Source organism: Heterodontus francisci, chromosome 4, assembly GCF_036365525.1.
Source record: "Heterodontus francisci isolate sHetFra1 chromosome 4, sHetFra1.hap1, whole genome shotgun sequence".
NCBI lineage: Eukaryota > Metazoa > Chordata > Chondrichthyes > Heterodontiformes > Heterodontidae > Heterodontus > Heterodontus francisci.
Window position 1 is genome coordinate 107,882,460 of NC_090374.1, and position 15,127 is coordinate 107,897,586.

A 15,127-nucleotide genomic window follows, 5' to 3' on the forward strand; every position below is an offset into this window, starting at 1 on the left:
CCTGAAGGGGCAGACTGGGCCGTGATTTAACATTTCTTCCAAAAAACAGCACCTCCGACAATGCAGGGCTCCCTCAGTACTGCATTGGAGTATCAGCCAGGATTTTTGTGCTCAAGTCTTAGACTTGAACTTATAGCCTTCTGACTCAGAGGTGAGAATGCTACCAGTTAAGCCACAGCTGACACTAAAAGGTGTAAAATCAAACATTCCATTAGCCTCTTTGATTACTTTCTGTATCTGTTCATAACATTTTAATGATCTATGTACCTGGACCCCATGTCTCTTTGGTGCTGCACTCTTCTTCTTCTTCTTCTTCTTATCCTTTTAGGGCCAATGTGGATTACTACACACTTGCCTATGTTGAAATCCATTTGCCACAGTTTTGCACATTCACTTAACCTATTAAATCTATTAGTAATTTTATGCTTCCATTTACACTTCCTACAATGCCGCCTATCTTTATGGCATTAGCAAACTTGCATATGTGTTTTTTTTAATCCCGTCTTCTATTCATTAATAAATACAGTGAATAGTTGAGCCCCCAACACAGGTCCTTGTGGGATGTCACAGTCATTTCCTGTCAATTCGGGTACCTGTTCATTGTCCCTGTTTGCTGTCTCCTGCCATTCAGCCAATCTCCTGACCAAGTCAATAATTTGCCCTCAAATTCATGAACTACGACTTTAGCTAACAGTCTCTTAAGAGGAAATTTTTCGAATGCCTTCTGGAAGTTATAAATAACAACCATAGACATTTCCATGTCTGCTACTTTAGTCACCTCTTCAAAAATTAAACCATTTTCCTCAGGCAGCTTCTACGCTTTACAAAACCATGTTGGCTCTCAGATCAGTTGAAAATTTTTAAGGTGTTCAGTTACTTCATAATTAATTATAAATTTTCCAACAACAAATGGTAAACTAACTAGTCTATAATTCCATGGTATTTCTCTCTCTCTCTCTCTCTCTCTCTCTGTCTCTCTCTCTCTCTCTGTCTCTCTCTCTGTCTGTCTCTCTCTCTCTCTCTCTCTCTCTCTTTCTCTCTCTCTGTCTCTCTGTCTCTCTCTGTCTCTCTCTCTCTCTGTCTCCCCTTATTTAAATAACAGAGTGACATGTGCAATTTTCCAATCTAAAGGAATGGTTCCTGAATCAAGAGAATTTTGGAAGATTATAGTTAAGGCATCTGCAATGTTCTCACCTGCTTCCTTTAAAACTCCGGGATGAAAACCATCTGGTCCTAGGGATTTGTTAATTCCTATTGCCATTATTTTCTTTATTACTTTTATTTTGCTTATGTTAATTTTGATGAACCTCCGTCCCTGATTCAACATTAGTTTCCTTGGGATGTCCAGCATGCTATCCTCATCCTCTACTGTATATACAGAGGCAAAATAATTACTTAACATAAGAGAAAAATACTGCAGATGCTGGAACTCTGAAATGAGAATAGAAAGTGCCGGAAATATTCAGCAGGTCTGTCAGCATCGGTGGAGAGAAAAACAGAGTTAATGATTCAGTTCTGATGAAGAGTCACCAACCTGAAACATTAACTCTGTTTTTCTCTCCACCGATTGCCATGATCATGATTGCCAGTTTTAAGGGGCCTACATTGCTTTAAACCACCCTTTTATCCGAATATAATTGTAAAAGTTTTTGTGTTGATTTTGATATCCCTTGCAAGTTTCTTTTCGTACACCTCCATAGAGTGGGCAGCCAATCCATTTCCCAGCATGCCCCTATTTCCCAGCCACCAGCCCTTCCCCCCGCCCCGGTCCTCCACTGGGCCAAGAAAATTCAGCCTATTGTTGCAGAAAATTATCCTGTACACATTCAAGAAATTCACTACCATTCTGAGATGAGCTGCTTATCGGGATTTAGTTGGAAGTTAAAGTAGATAGATGTCCAACTCCTATCCTCCAAGATGCTGAAATGGAAGTAAAGTCTTTTTGTTGATTGCGAGCCTTGCATTCCTCCCTTAAATTGTTTCGGCCCTGACCTGCTCACGACACTTTTGATGGTGTGGTTTCACCTGTAGCTCTTTAGGTCTCAGAAAACAGCTGTGGCATATGGTATTTGCCAATGGCCAGCTCCCAGAATCAAGACTTTGTTTTTAAAACCAACAACTCCCAGCTTGTTTCAATTCAGCAGCCTTGTCAACTATTTTTAAACAGCTTGCTGTTTTTCTCAACACTGCAGTCTGTAATCTGGTAAACTGAAACTTGAGCACCAGCCACATGTCTCTGGTCACACCTCTGATCATAGGACTGTTTTTCTCAGAACTCTGAAGTTTTCACCTTTTTCCAGTAAATGACTGTCTCAGGTAAAATACAAGCTTTGAATTCAAAGTCAGTGCACCTAGCAGTGCTTTCAACAGTCAACTGTTCAGATAGCAGTAGGCACACGTGAGGTCCAACTCATCAGCATCCTAGAACAACTGGAATATTAAACAAATGTATTAAAATGATATAGATGTGCAAGTGAACAGGAAACATATACGTTTTAGCCCTCAGGATAGACATTAATGTCTTATCAAAGCAATGTTAAGCAAAACAACAAAACTTCCATATCATATTTCCACAATATTCAACAGTAACCACCCTCCACTTGTGGCCCATGGCCTGCAAAATTATCAACACACTATCCTTCTCTTTGTACGAACTGTGCATTGAACTGATGAAGGACGAGTAGGAGTTTGACAAATTTTTAAAAATTTGTATGCTTCAACATAGGAACCTAACTGTGAAACTTACTCACAAGATAGGTAATCATCATCTTACTGCAGCCTATCTCTTCTGAGCTTTGGTCAGAAGTTCTTGTTTAAATGTCCAATACTCATTTATGCAATAATTCTTTTCTAAATAATTCACGTTTTATAATAGCAAGCCACAAAATGACAGCTCCAATTGAAACGATTTTCACAGTACAGAGCTTAAGCTGTTTAGTTTTCAATTTAGGAAATTGATCTAAAATTAGCAAAATGCTGGGAATACTGCAGCTTTAAACCTGTCTTATAGACCTCAATAATTTAGATTATGCATTTTCTAAATACTTGTCTTGCTTTCAGATCAAAAATGCTATCATATCACTGTATAATCTGGTAAACTGCTCTGTCTCTATTTTAGGTTGTTTGGAGGTGGTGTTGGTCAGAATGTGCCGTGCCTTTAACCCACTGAACAACACAGTGCTTTTTGAAGGGAAATATGGAGGCATGCAAACATTCAAAGCTCTCGGTAAGACAAGGCTTTTGTACATTCCATGTTTTGAAACCTTTCCTATATTAAAAAAGTTAATAGGAACAAAAGCAAAACAAAATTGCAAGCCCAGGAGATTTATTTTTTTTAATTTTGAGATACAGCACTGAAACAGGCCCTTCAGCCCACTGGGTCTGTGCCAATCAACAACCACCCATTTATACAAACCCTGCAGTAATCACATATTCCCTACCACCTACACTAGGGGCAATTTACAATGGCCAATTTACCTATCACCTGCAAGTTTTTGGCTGTGGGAGGAAACCGGAGCACCCGGCGAAAACCCACACAGTCACAGGGAGAACTTGCAAACTCCGCACAGACAGTACCCAGAATCGAACCCAGGTCCCTGGAGTTGTGAGGCTGCGGTGCTAACCACTGCGCCACTGTGCCGCCAGTGAGATGATCACAGAGGAGCTAATCATCATTTTCTAAATAATCTTTGGAAGCAGGAATTGTGTCAAAGGACCGAAGAGTAGCAAATGTTGCATTACTGTTCAAAATCAGGGCAAGGGTGGTTAGTGATCAATTAATCCTACATTACTCTTCAGCGAGTAACTGCCAGGGTTACTTTGATGAGTCTATGTTGCTGGGGAAGGGGCGGCCTTGCTCCAGAGGTTTAGGCACATATCACCCATTATTCCTTGACCAATCAGAGAATTGTGGCCGGTGCATGCCAGAATTTCCAATTAACGCTGCTGGCAGGCAAGGGACCCCTCACCCCCACCTCCAGCAACACAGAAGCTCACAGACACCATCCAGGAAAAAGCAGCCCGCTTGATTGGCACCCCATCCACAAACATTCACTGCCTCCACCACCGACGCACAGTGGCAGCAGTGTGCACCATCCACAAGATGCACTGCAGCAACACACCAAGACTTCTTAGACAGCACCTTCCAAACCCGTGACCTCTACCAACTAGAAGGACAAGGGCAGAAAATGCATGGGAACACCACCACCTGCAAGTTCCCCTCCAAACGACACACCATCCTGACTTGGAACTATATCGCCATTCCTTCACTGTCGCTGGGCCAAAATCCTGGAACTCCCTTCCTAACAGCACTGTGAGTGTACTTACCCCAAATGGACTGCAGCGGTTCAAGAAGGCAGCTCACCACCACCTTCTCAAGGGCAATTAGGGATAAGCAATAAATGCTGGCCTGGCCAGCGACACCCACATCCCATGAATGAATAAAAAAAAGACTCCATAATATGAGATTAAATTCGTGAACACTGCGAAAGACATGGCCCAACGAAGGGCAGCATGGATTTGGAAAGGAACATTTTTTGACTCATTCAGTTGATTTTTTTTTATGAGTAAGTCACAGCGCGTATAAATAAAGGGAATGCACTGAATGGTGCATTCTCAGGAATTTCTGGAAATAGTCAGCAGGTCTGGCAGCATCTGTGGAGAGAGAAGCAGAGTTTAACATTTCAGGTCAATGATGAAAGGTCACTGACCTGAAAAGTTAACTCTGCTTCTCTCCCCACAGATGCTGCCAGACCTCCTGAGTGTTTCTAGCACTTACTGGTTTTATTTCAGATTTCCAGCATCCGCAGTATTTTGCTTTTATTGAAATGTTCTCAGCATGACTGGGTGCTGGGAGTGGTGTGCTTTATCGATCTGAACCAAGATCTCTTCTCTGTATAGTACATTTTGGGAAAAAGAATAGCGAAGGTAAATGGTAAGATTCTTAACCAAATGAAGAACAGAGTTCTAAGGGTATAGATACATGGGGTGATGGGGATGAATTTCAATGAGGATTCTTGGAGTCTCCATAGCTCTTCCATCAAGGCTATGGTCAACAAGTGGGAGAACTCCCATGGTAATTTACTCCAGTAGATCTTAAAAGGTGGAATTACAGGTGGAAAAGACCATAAGAGAGAGGCCAATGGGAGACTGGGTATTGCTTATAATTTTAAGGTCGTTGAATTTGTAAAGATATTGATTAGACCGCCTCCTGAAGCAGCTTTGGATGTTTTTCTATGTTAACAGTGATGTATAAATGCTTGTTATCGTTGTTGTAAATGGTACATCTCTGCCCTTTGCACTGGAGATCTGATATAAGCTTGCCCTCCAGTGAGCTGTTTCCTTAGCTGTCCTTTCCACCAGTGTCTACTTCTGCTGACTTGTGCTCAGTGAATTACTCAATGCAGATCATTCTAACTCACCATTTACATCACGCAAAGATACCACTTTCTACCCTAGTGCTTGAGGAGAGGCTGAATGATGGTGGCTCTATGGGATTATTCTCCCCCTCAGTCTGCAGCAGTAAGATCCAAGTCATCTCATGGACCTATCAAAAGGGGAGAATGATAGGGTTAGCATGTAGTGGCAAAGGTAAACAGTAGCAGATGAGTGGCAGCACAAACCACCACTCATACTGTGTGTGTGATGGCATGAATATGTTAGTGAGAGAGTAAAATAGAAAAAGAAAAGGAAAAGAAAATGCCCAAATGTCCAGTTGTGCCTGGCTTCCAGCTTGGGCATCTTCAATGCTCTGCTCCCTCTCAGCCAATGATGTTGATGGTGGCCCCTTCTATTGGTTTCACTATCTGTATAGAGGTAGGATCTCCTTCTGTTCTCAACCTTTTCCTTCGGTTTTGTGCCAGCTTCTCCAGCCAGAATAGTGGAAGTGGATTAGTGTGTGTCCTGCTTAAGGTGTTTTCAACTGTATAAGGCATCCTAGCATAGTATACATGATGAGAGAAAGCAGCGGTAAGTTTGACCAAGAGTGGGCAGTTGTTATGAGTGTAGTAGCAGGTTTCCTAGATGTGAGTGTAGCTAGAAAGAGGTAGAGTGAAGTATTCCATGCTGTCTTGAGGAGCAACATGAAAAGTAGGCAAGGGAAGGATTGATAATGCTGGGGCAAAGCTAGACTTATGCAGGACAGTGTAAAGAGTAAGGGAGACATGAAAGGGGAGCCTGACCATAGCAGTTCTAGTGAGATCATTCATTTTTTTTCCTGCACTGCATCCAAGTCCCAGGAACAATTCTCCTGGCATTTACATGCTCAGTCATCAGTGCCCATTCCTGCTGAATCAATTGAAGGGTGTGAAAGGATGGAAGACATGATTAAAATAAATTAAAGAGTAACTAAATGAAGGAGGGGAAGAAAATTTCCTCCTTGCTGTTGACTTGGCTTGTGTGCATATTCAATGGTGCACCTGAGAATCTGGAGCCCTAGTCGAAGTCATTCTGCCTACTGCTCCAGAATATTACTGTGTGTTATCCCACATGGCCCCTTTAGGGCTCTGAAAGTAACCTTTAAGTAGAGATCGCCCCACTGGAATTCTTCTCCTAATCAGCAATCCAAAAGGGAGTGTAACTAGTGCTGGCTGCTCACCGATTCCACTTGCTAACCGCAACAATGGTTCTTGTGGGAGGGTGGAGTACTCCTTGCCCATTTTGATATACAAAAACTGCCCGCATTATTTTCTGAAGTATTAGCTTGCCATGTTGTTGTACTGTTACTGCTAAGCAGCAATAAGACTGATTTATCTAAATAAGTATCGATAGAATTGAAATAAATGTCAGTCATATTTTAAGCATTTGCAACAATCTTCAGCCAGAAGTGCCGAGTCGATGATCCATCTCGGCCTCCTCCTGAAGTCCCCAGCATCACAGATGCCAGTCTTCAGCCAATTTGATTCACTCCGCATGATATCAAGAAATGACTGATGGCACTGGATACTGCAAAAGCTATGGGCCCTGACAATATTCCGGCAATAGTACTGAAGACCTGTGCTCCAGAACCTGCCGCGCCCCGAGCCAAGCTGTTCCAGTACAGCTACAACACTGGCATCTACCCTGCAATGTGGAAAATTGCCCAGGTATGTCCTGTGCACAAAAAGCAGGACAAGTCCAACCCAGCCAATTACCGCCCCTTCAACCTACTCTCAATCATCAGTAAAGTGATGGAAAGTGTCATCAACAGTGCCATCAAGCAGCACTTGCTTAGCAATAACCTGCTCAGTGATGCACAGTTTGGGTTCCGCCAGGGCCACTCAGCTCCTGACCTCATTACAGCCTTGGTTCAAACATGGACAAAAGAGCTGAACTCAAGAGGTGAGGTGAGAGTGACAGCCCTTGACATCAAGGCAGCATTTGACCGAGTATGGCATCAAGGTGCCCGAGCAAAACTGAGGTCAATGGGAATCAGGGGGAAAACTCTCCGTTGGCTGGTGTCATACCTAGTGCAAAGGAAGATGATTGTGGTTGTTGGAGGTCAATCATCTGAGCTCCAGGACATCACTGCAGGAGTTCCTCAGGGTAGTGTCCCAGGCCCAACCATCTTCAGCTGCTTCATAAATGACCTTCCTTCAATCATAAGGTCAGAAGTGGGGATGTTCGCTGATGATTGCACAATGTTCCGCACCATTCGTGACTCCTCAGATACTGAAGCAGTCCGTGTAGAAATGTAGCAAGACCTGAACAATATCCAGGCTTGGGCTGATAAGTGGCAAGTAACATTCGCACCACACAAGTGCCAGGCAATGACCATCTCCAACAAAAGAGAATCTAACCATCTCCCCTTGACATTCAACGGCATTACCATCGCTGAATTCCCCCACTATCAACATCCTAGGGGCTACCATTGACCAGAAACTGAACTGGAGTAGCCATATAAATACCGTGGCTACAAGAGCAGGTCAGAGGCTAGGAATCCTGCGGCGAGTAACTCACCTCCTGACTCCCCAAAGCCAATTACAAGGCACAAGTCAGGAGTGTGATGGAACACTCTCCACTTGCCTGGATGGGTGCAGCTCCAACAACACTCAAGAAGCTCGACACCATCCAGGACAAAGCAGCCCACTTGATTGGCACCCCATCTACAAACATTCACTCCCTCCACCACCGCTGCACACTGGCAGCAGTGTGTACCATCTACAAGATGCACTGCAGCAACGCACCAAGGCTCCTCAGACAGCACCTTCCAAACCCGCGACCTCTACCAACTAGAAGGACAAGGGCAGCAAATACATGGGAACACCACCACCTGTAAGTTCCCCTCCAAGTCACACACCATCCTTCACTGTCGCTGGGTCAAAATCCTGGAACTCCCTTCCTAACAGCGCTGTGGGTATACCTACCCCGAATGGACTGCAGCGGTTCAAGAAGGCAGCTCACCACTACCTTCTCTAGGGCAATTAGGGATGGGCAATAAATGCTGGCCTGGCCAGTGACGCCTACATCCCATGAATGAATTTTAAAAATGAGCACATTGTAATGTTCTTTAAGTGCTGTTGATCTTAAGAGTTGATATTTGTTTTGCATGCAGGATGTGATGACCTAGTCATTGCTGTATTCGACTTTGCTAAGAGTTTATGCTCCCTTCAGCTGACCGAGGAGGAAATAGCTTTGTTTTCAGCTGCTGTTCTGATATCACCAGGTGAGTGTCTTTATCTAATACGCATAGGTGCTATTCAAATCCTTTTTTTTTTAATTAAAGAACAATTCCTGATTCAGTGGCCCAGTTCATGCACTATTTAAATGGATCTGCTTTTTAAGAAAGAAGAAAATTAGTCCTGTGACAGTACTTCTGTATTCTCTCTACTTCCTTCAGATCGACCATGGTTGATGGAACCTAGGAAGGTTCAAAAGCTACAGGAAAAGGTTTATTTTGCACTACAGCATGTGATTCAGAAAAATCACCTGGACGATGACACATTAGCAAAGGTACTCTTTGAGCTGACTAATTGGTCAAATAGGTGCGTCAGAGTTGTGGAGGAGCGATAATGTGATGTGTGGATCAATAACCTCATAGTGAAGGCACCCCTAGGTAGCAGCAATCATAATATGATTGAATTTTACATTTAGTTTGAGGGAGAGAAGTGTGAGTCTAAGACTAGTATTTTAAACTTAAATAAGGGCAATTATGAGGGCATGAAAGCAGAGCTAGCTAAATTGAACTAGCAAATTAGGTTAAAGGATAGGTCAATAGAGATGCAGTGGCAGACATTTAAGGGGATATTTCAGAATACACAGAATAGATACATTCCAACAAGAAAGAAAAATTCCGTGGTAAACTAAAAAAAGTTAAAGATAGTATCAACTTAAAGAAAAAGCATATAATTACGCAAAGATGGGTGGCAAGTCAGAAGATTGGACAGAATATAAGAAATGGCAAAGAATGACTAAAAGATTGATAAGGAGGGAAAAATTAGAATATGAGAGAAAGCTAGCTAGAAATATAAAAACAAAGATTTTAAAAGGAAAAGATTTAACAAAGTGAGCGGTGGTCCTATAAAAATTGAGTCTAGGGAATTAATAATGGAAAATAACGAGATGACAGATGAATTGAACAAGTATTTTGTATTGATCTTCCCTGTAGATGATGCAAGTAACATCCCAGAAATAGCTGTAAATCAGGAAATGAAAGGGAGGGAAAATTGCAATCACCAAGAAAGTGATACTGAGCAAATTGTTGGAGCTGCAGGCTGACAAGTCCCCGGGTCCTGATGGATTTCATCCTAGGGTCTTAAAAGAAGTGGCTCGTGAGATAGTTGATGTGTTGGTTTTAATTTTCCAAAATTGGCTTCATTCTGGGAAGGTTCCATTCGATTGGAAAATAGCAGATGTAACTCTTTTATTCAAAATTGGAGGGAGATAGAAAGCAGGAATCTACAGGCCAGTTAGCTTAACTTCTAACATTTTCTCTAAGACAGATGTTATCATTAAAGACGTTAAAGCAGGGCACTTCGAAAAATTCAAGGTAATCAGGCAGAGTCAACTTGGCTTTGTGAAAGAGAAATCATGTTTAACTAATTTATTGGAGTTCTTTGAAGAAGTAACATGTGCTGTGGATAAAGGGGAACTGGTGGATGTACTGTACTTAGATTTCCAGAAGGCATTTGATAAAGTGCCACATCAAAGGTTATTGCGGAAAATAAAAGCTCATGGTGTCGGGGGTAACATATTGGCATGGATAGAAGATTGACTAGCTAACAGGAAACAGAGAGTGGGCATAAATGGATCATTTCTAGTTGACAAGATGTAACGAGTGGTGTGTCGTGTTGGGGCCTCAACTTTTTACAATTTATATAAATGACTTGGATGAAGGTACCGAAGGTATGGTTGTTAAATTTGCTGATGACACAAAGATAGGTGGGAAAGTAAGTTGTGAAGAGGACATAAGGAGGCTACAAAGGGGTGTAGATAGGTTAAGTGAGTGGGCAATGATCTGGCAAATGGAGTACAATGTGGGAAAATGTGAAATTGTCCATTTTGGCAGGAAGAATAACAAAGAAGCATGCTATCTTAAATGGTGAGAGATTGCAGAGCTCTGAGATGCAGAGGGATCTGGGTGTCCTAGTGTATGAATCGCAAAAGTTAGTATGCAGGTTCAGCAAATAATGAGGGAAGCTAATCGAATTTTATGTTTTATTGTGAGGGGAATTGAATACAAAAGTAGGGAAGTTATGCTTCAGTTATACAGGGCATTGGTGAGACCACATCTGGACTACTGTGTACAGTATTGGTCTCCTTATTTAAGGAAGGATGTAAATGCATTGGAAGCAGTTCAGAGAAGGTTTACTCGACTAATACCTGGAATGGGCGGGTTGTCTTATGAGGAAGGGTTGGACAGGCTAAGCTTGTATCCACTGGAGTTTAGAAGAGTAAGAGGTGACTTGATTGAAAAATATAAGATCCTGAGGGGTCTTGACAGGATGGATGTGGAAAGGATATTTCCTCTTGTGGGAAGATCTAGAGCTGGAGCTGAGGCTGGGGCTGTGGGAAGAGCTGGGGCTGAGGCTGGGGCTGGAGGAGAGCTGGAGCTGGGGCTCACACATTGCACAACCAGCCGGGGACCAAATACTATGAGGAAGTGATCAGGGTTTGAGAGGAAACAAAATAAATTCAAGTACCACTCAGGCAGTTTCTCACTTGTGGCATATTGTGCTGTGAATCATCTATTCAGTGTTTGAAGCCTTTGTGGTCATTATTTTGTTTACTTTTTACTGCCAATTCTTATGCAAGGGGTTGCTATCACTCCCAACAAGTTGCACCCTACAGTGAATGATGCTTGGGTGCTTTAGAGGCTAGAGAGAGAGCAGTTTGAGCAAGCAGCTGGGGAAAGATTATGGAAGAACTGATGCTATGGTCATTGCGGGAGGGGGAGCGGTGGGTGGTTGGGGCACAAATCCAAAGGGCTGGAACCCCTGAAGGATTAACCGCAGTTGGGGGAGTGAAAGGGAGAAAGTGAAAGAGGGAGGGCAAGAAGATTTGCAAGAAAAGGCAGGGGAATGGGACTAGGTGAATTGCTCTTGCAGAGAGCTGGCACAGACATGGCAGGCCGAATGGCCTCCTTCTGTGTTGTAACCATTGTATGATTCTATAACTGGAGGTCACTTTAAAAATAAGGGGTCACCTATGAGAAGTAATTTTTCTCTTAGAGGGAACTGGATTCCTGAAAAGGTGTTTTTTTTAATTCATTCATGGGATGTGGGCATCGGTGGCTAGGCCACCATTTATTGCCCATTCCTAATTGCCCTTGAGAAGGTGGTGGTGAGCTGCCTTCTTGAACCCCTGCAGTCCATGTGAGGTAGGTACACGCACAGTGCTGTTAGGAAGAGAGCTCCAAGATTTTGACCCAGGGAAAGTGAAGGAATGGCGATATAGTTCCAAATCAGGATGGTGTGTGACTTGAATGGGAACTTGCAGGTGGTGATGTTCCCATGTATTTGCTGCCCTTGTCCTTCTAGTTGGTCGAGGTCGCGGGTTTTGAAGGTGCTGTCTAAGGAGCCTTGGTGCTTTGCTGCAGTGCATCTTGTAGGTGGTACACACTGCTGCTACTGTGCGTCGGTGGTGGAGGGAGTGAATGTGGATGGGGTGCCAATCAAGCGGGCTGCTTTGTCCTGGATGGTGTCGAGCTTCTTGAGTGTTGTTGAAGCTGCACCCATCCAGGCAAGTGGACAGTATTCCATCAAACACCTGACTTGTGCCTTGTAGATGGTGGACAGGCTTTGGAGAGTCAGGAGGTGAGTTACTCGCCACAGGATTCCTAGCCTCTGACCTGCTTTTTTAGCCACAGTATTTATATGGCTGGTGCAGTTCAGTTTCTGGTCAATGGTATCCCCTAGGATGTTGATAGTGGGGGATTCAACAATGGTAATTCCATTGAATGTCAAGGGGAGATAGTTAGATTCTCTTTTGTTGGAGATGATCATTGCCTGGCACTTGTGTGGCTCGAATATTACTTGCCACTTATCAGCCCGAGTGTGGATATTGTCCAGGTCTTGTTGCATTTCTACACGGACTGCTTCAGTATTTGAGGAGTCGAGAATGGTGCTGAACATTGTGCAATCATAAGCGAACATCCCCACTTCTGACCTTATGATTGAAGGAAGGTCATTGATGAAGCAGCTGAAGATGGTTGGGCCAAGGACACTACCCTCAGGGACTCCTGTCGTGATGTCCTGGAGCTCAGAAGCCTCCTGATGGTAGCATAGTCTTTGAATATTTTTAAGACAGAGGTAGATAGCTTCTTGATAAGAAAGGGGGTGAAAGCTTAACGTGGGTAGGCAGGGATGTGGATTTGAGGTTGCAATCAGATCAGCCATGATCTTATTGAATGGCAGAGAAGGCTCAGTGGCCTACTCCTCCTAATTCGTATGTTCGTATGCTTCTAGTACATTCTGGATTTCTTAGTAAATAAGATTGCTGTTGATTCTCCTCTTTCTGGAGAATTACTCCTCTGTTTTGGCCTCGCACCCATACCTTTTGCCCTTCTGACAACTTTGGTAATTATCTGGTACAGTATTTCCTGTTATAATTATGGGCGTGTTTCTTCTGAAAAGATTTTTCTTTGTCTTGTACTTTCTGATAATCGTTGCTTTGTAACCCTGTAAGTAATTACTTGGGTAGAATTGGAAGTTGCATTTGAAGTTTTCTTCCCATTAAGAGTTCTGATGGTGCTAATCTGCACAATAATGGAGCAGTCAAGTGCTAATTGGAAATCTTGATTTTTCTTCAACATTGCTTTAACTGCTTGCTCAGCTTCTCCATTAGATTGTGGAGACCTAGATGAACAAATCCACATTTTTCTGCAAAGTGCATGAACAAATCATTTGCAAATTGTAGTCCATTATCAGATACTATCTGATCAGGTATACCATGTGTTGCGAAAACTTCTTGTAAAGCTCTGATGACTGCTTCAGTAGTTGTTGTGTACATCTGTTTAACCTCAGTCCATCCTGAGAAGTAATCACTATAATTAGATAGGATCTTATGCAAGGGGGGTGGAAGGTTATCGGGGGTAGGTGGAAATGTGGAGTAATCAGTTCAACCATGAACTTATTGAATGGCAGAGCGGGGTTGAGTGGCCTACTCCTGCTCCTCATTCGTATGTTATGTTTGTATGTAAGAATAGATACATTGCCAACCATTCCACAGTCTAGTTGAAAATTGGGTCGAAATTAGAGGATCTTTCTGATCCTGTCTGTGAACTGCACATACGTCACATTTTGAAATCAGTTCTTCAATATCCTTTGAGATTCTTGGCTACCACACATGCCTGAGCCGGTGATCTACATTTAGTTATGTCCATATGGCCCTGGTGTATTTTATCCAAGATATCTATGCTGAGTGACTCTGGAATCACCAATCTCTCATCATATACCAGCAAATCATCCACTATGGTAAAGTATCTTCTGTGTTTGAAGAAGATTTTCATCCTCTTACCCTTGGGACTTTGTTGTGGCCAACTTTGCTTGCAACATTGGCGGACATAGATGCAATCTTCATCTTGCCTCTACGCGTGACAAGTTTGTTGGACTTGCTTCTTCCCGAGTTCTCTGTCCATGTAGAACTCCTGCAGGAACTTGCTGCATTTCTCTTTTCTCGCTCTGATAGTCCTTGGGTGAGCTGTGCTGTGGTGTTCGGGTTCTCTGTCCATTGGGCGGGCTCTCTGGCGGAATCCGGACTCTCTGCAGTGCTCAGGTTGGGATGGGGGGCTCTCCCTCTGTCCCAGCTCATTCTCTCTAGACCTGTGAACAATTTGGGAATTTCTCTTGAAAGTGACTCCTGGATTCTTGTTTAACTTCTTCTACTTTCTCTATAAGATGAATGTCAATAAAAGCTCTCTACTTAAGATTGAGAAGTCCTGATTTCTTAAGACATAGTGTTTCTAATATCTGCTTTTCCTTGTACTGAAGTGTTGCCTGTAACTTCCCCTTCAATTCAAGTACAACCCCTCCTGCGCCATGTAACTGAGTTTCCGTTGGTTGCAAAAAGTGTGTGGATAGAGATGGCTCTTTATTTGATAAGACCATTATATTGATCCGGTGTCAAGTTTGAAATTAGTGATATGTCCGTTGACATGTATGTCTGCAGACCAAAATGCCTGATTCATGTCATTAATCTTGACAAGAAAATGTTTTCATTGCTTTGCTTCAGGAGGTTGTTTAACTTCATTAACCATTCTATTCTTCAATGCTTTTTCTTTAGAACTTGAGTTAGTTAAGATTTTACTTTGGCACATTTTACTGAAATGCCCTATTTTTCTACAATAAAAGCATTCTTCTCTATTTGTAGGACATTATTTGCGCTTGTGGGTACTTTTGGCACCATATCGCTGGCAGGGTTTAAAGGCATTTTTCGCTTCCCTCCCCCGTTCCCCAGTGTACCTTTTTATCCTGGTGCCTCTTTCTCAGTTCTCTCTGATGAAGGAACTGAACAATCGCACGAGGTTTCCTGAACCAAAATCTTTCTTCACCTCGCAGGATTGCTCTGTTCTTTCAGACCTCAGTTTGCCTCACCAGCTGAAAAGCTTTATCTAAAGTGAGGTCTTCTTTATACTGCAATAAATCTGATAGGGATTCATCAGCAACCCCCAAAACAATACGATCTCTTATCAATTCTGCTTTAAGGTCTCCAC

At 42.8% G+C, this 15,127-nt stretch overlaps 1 protein-coding gene across 1 annotated transcript in view; it reads left to right on the forward strand.

Annotated features, from left to right (window-relative positions):
* The window catches only part of rorb (RAR-related orphan receptor B), a 101,626-nt gene that overhangs the window by 84,965 nt on the left and 1,534 nt on the right, over positions 1–15,127 (forward strand). The window contains exons 7-9 of the mRNA XM_068028870.1: positions 3,119–3,226; positions 8,531–8,641; positions 8,816–8,928. Of these exons, the coding sequence (XP_067884971.1) occupies positions 3,119–3,226; positions 8,531–8,641; positions 8,816–8,928 (332 nt within the window). The remainder of the gene's footprint in view (positions 1–3,118; positions 3,227–8,530; positions 8,642–8,815; positions 8,929–15,127) is intronic.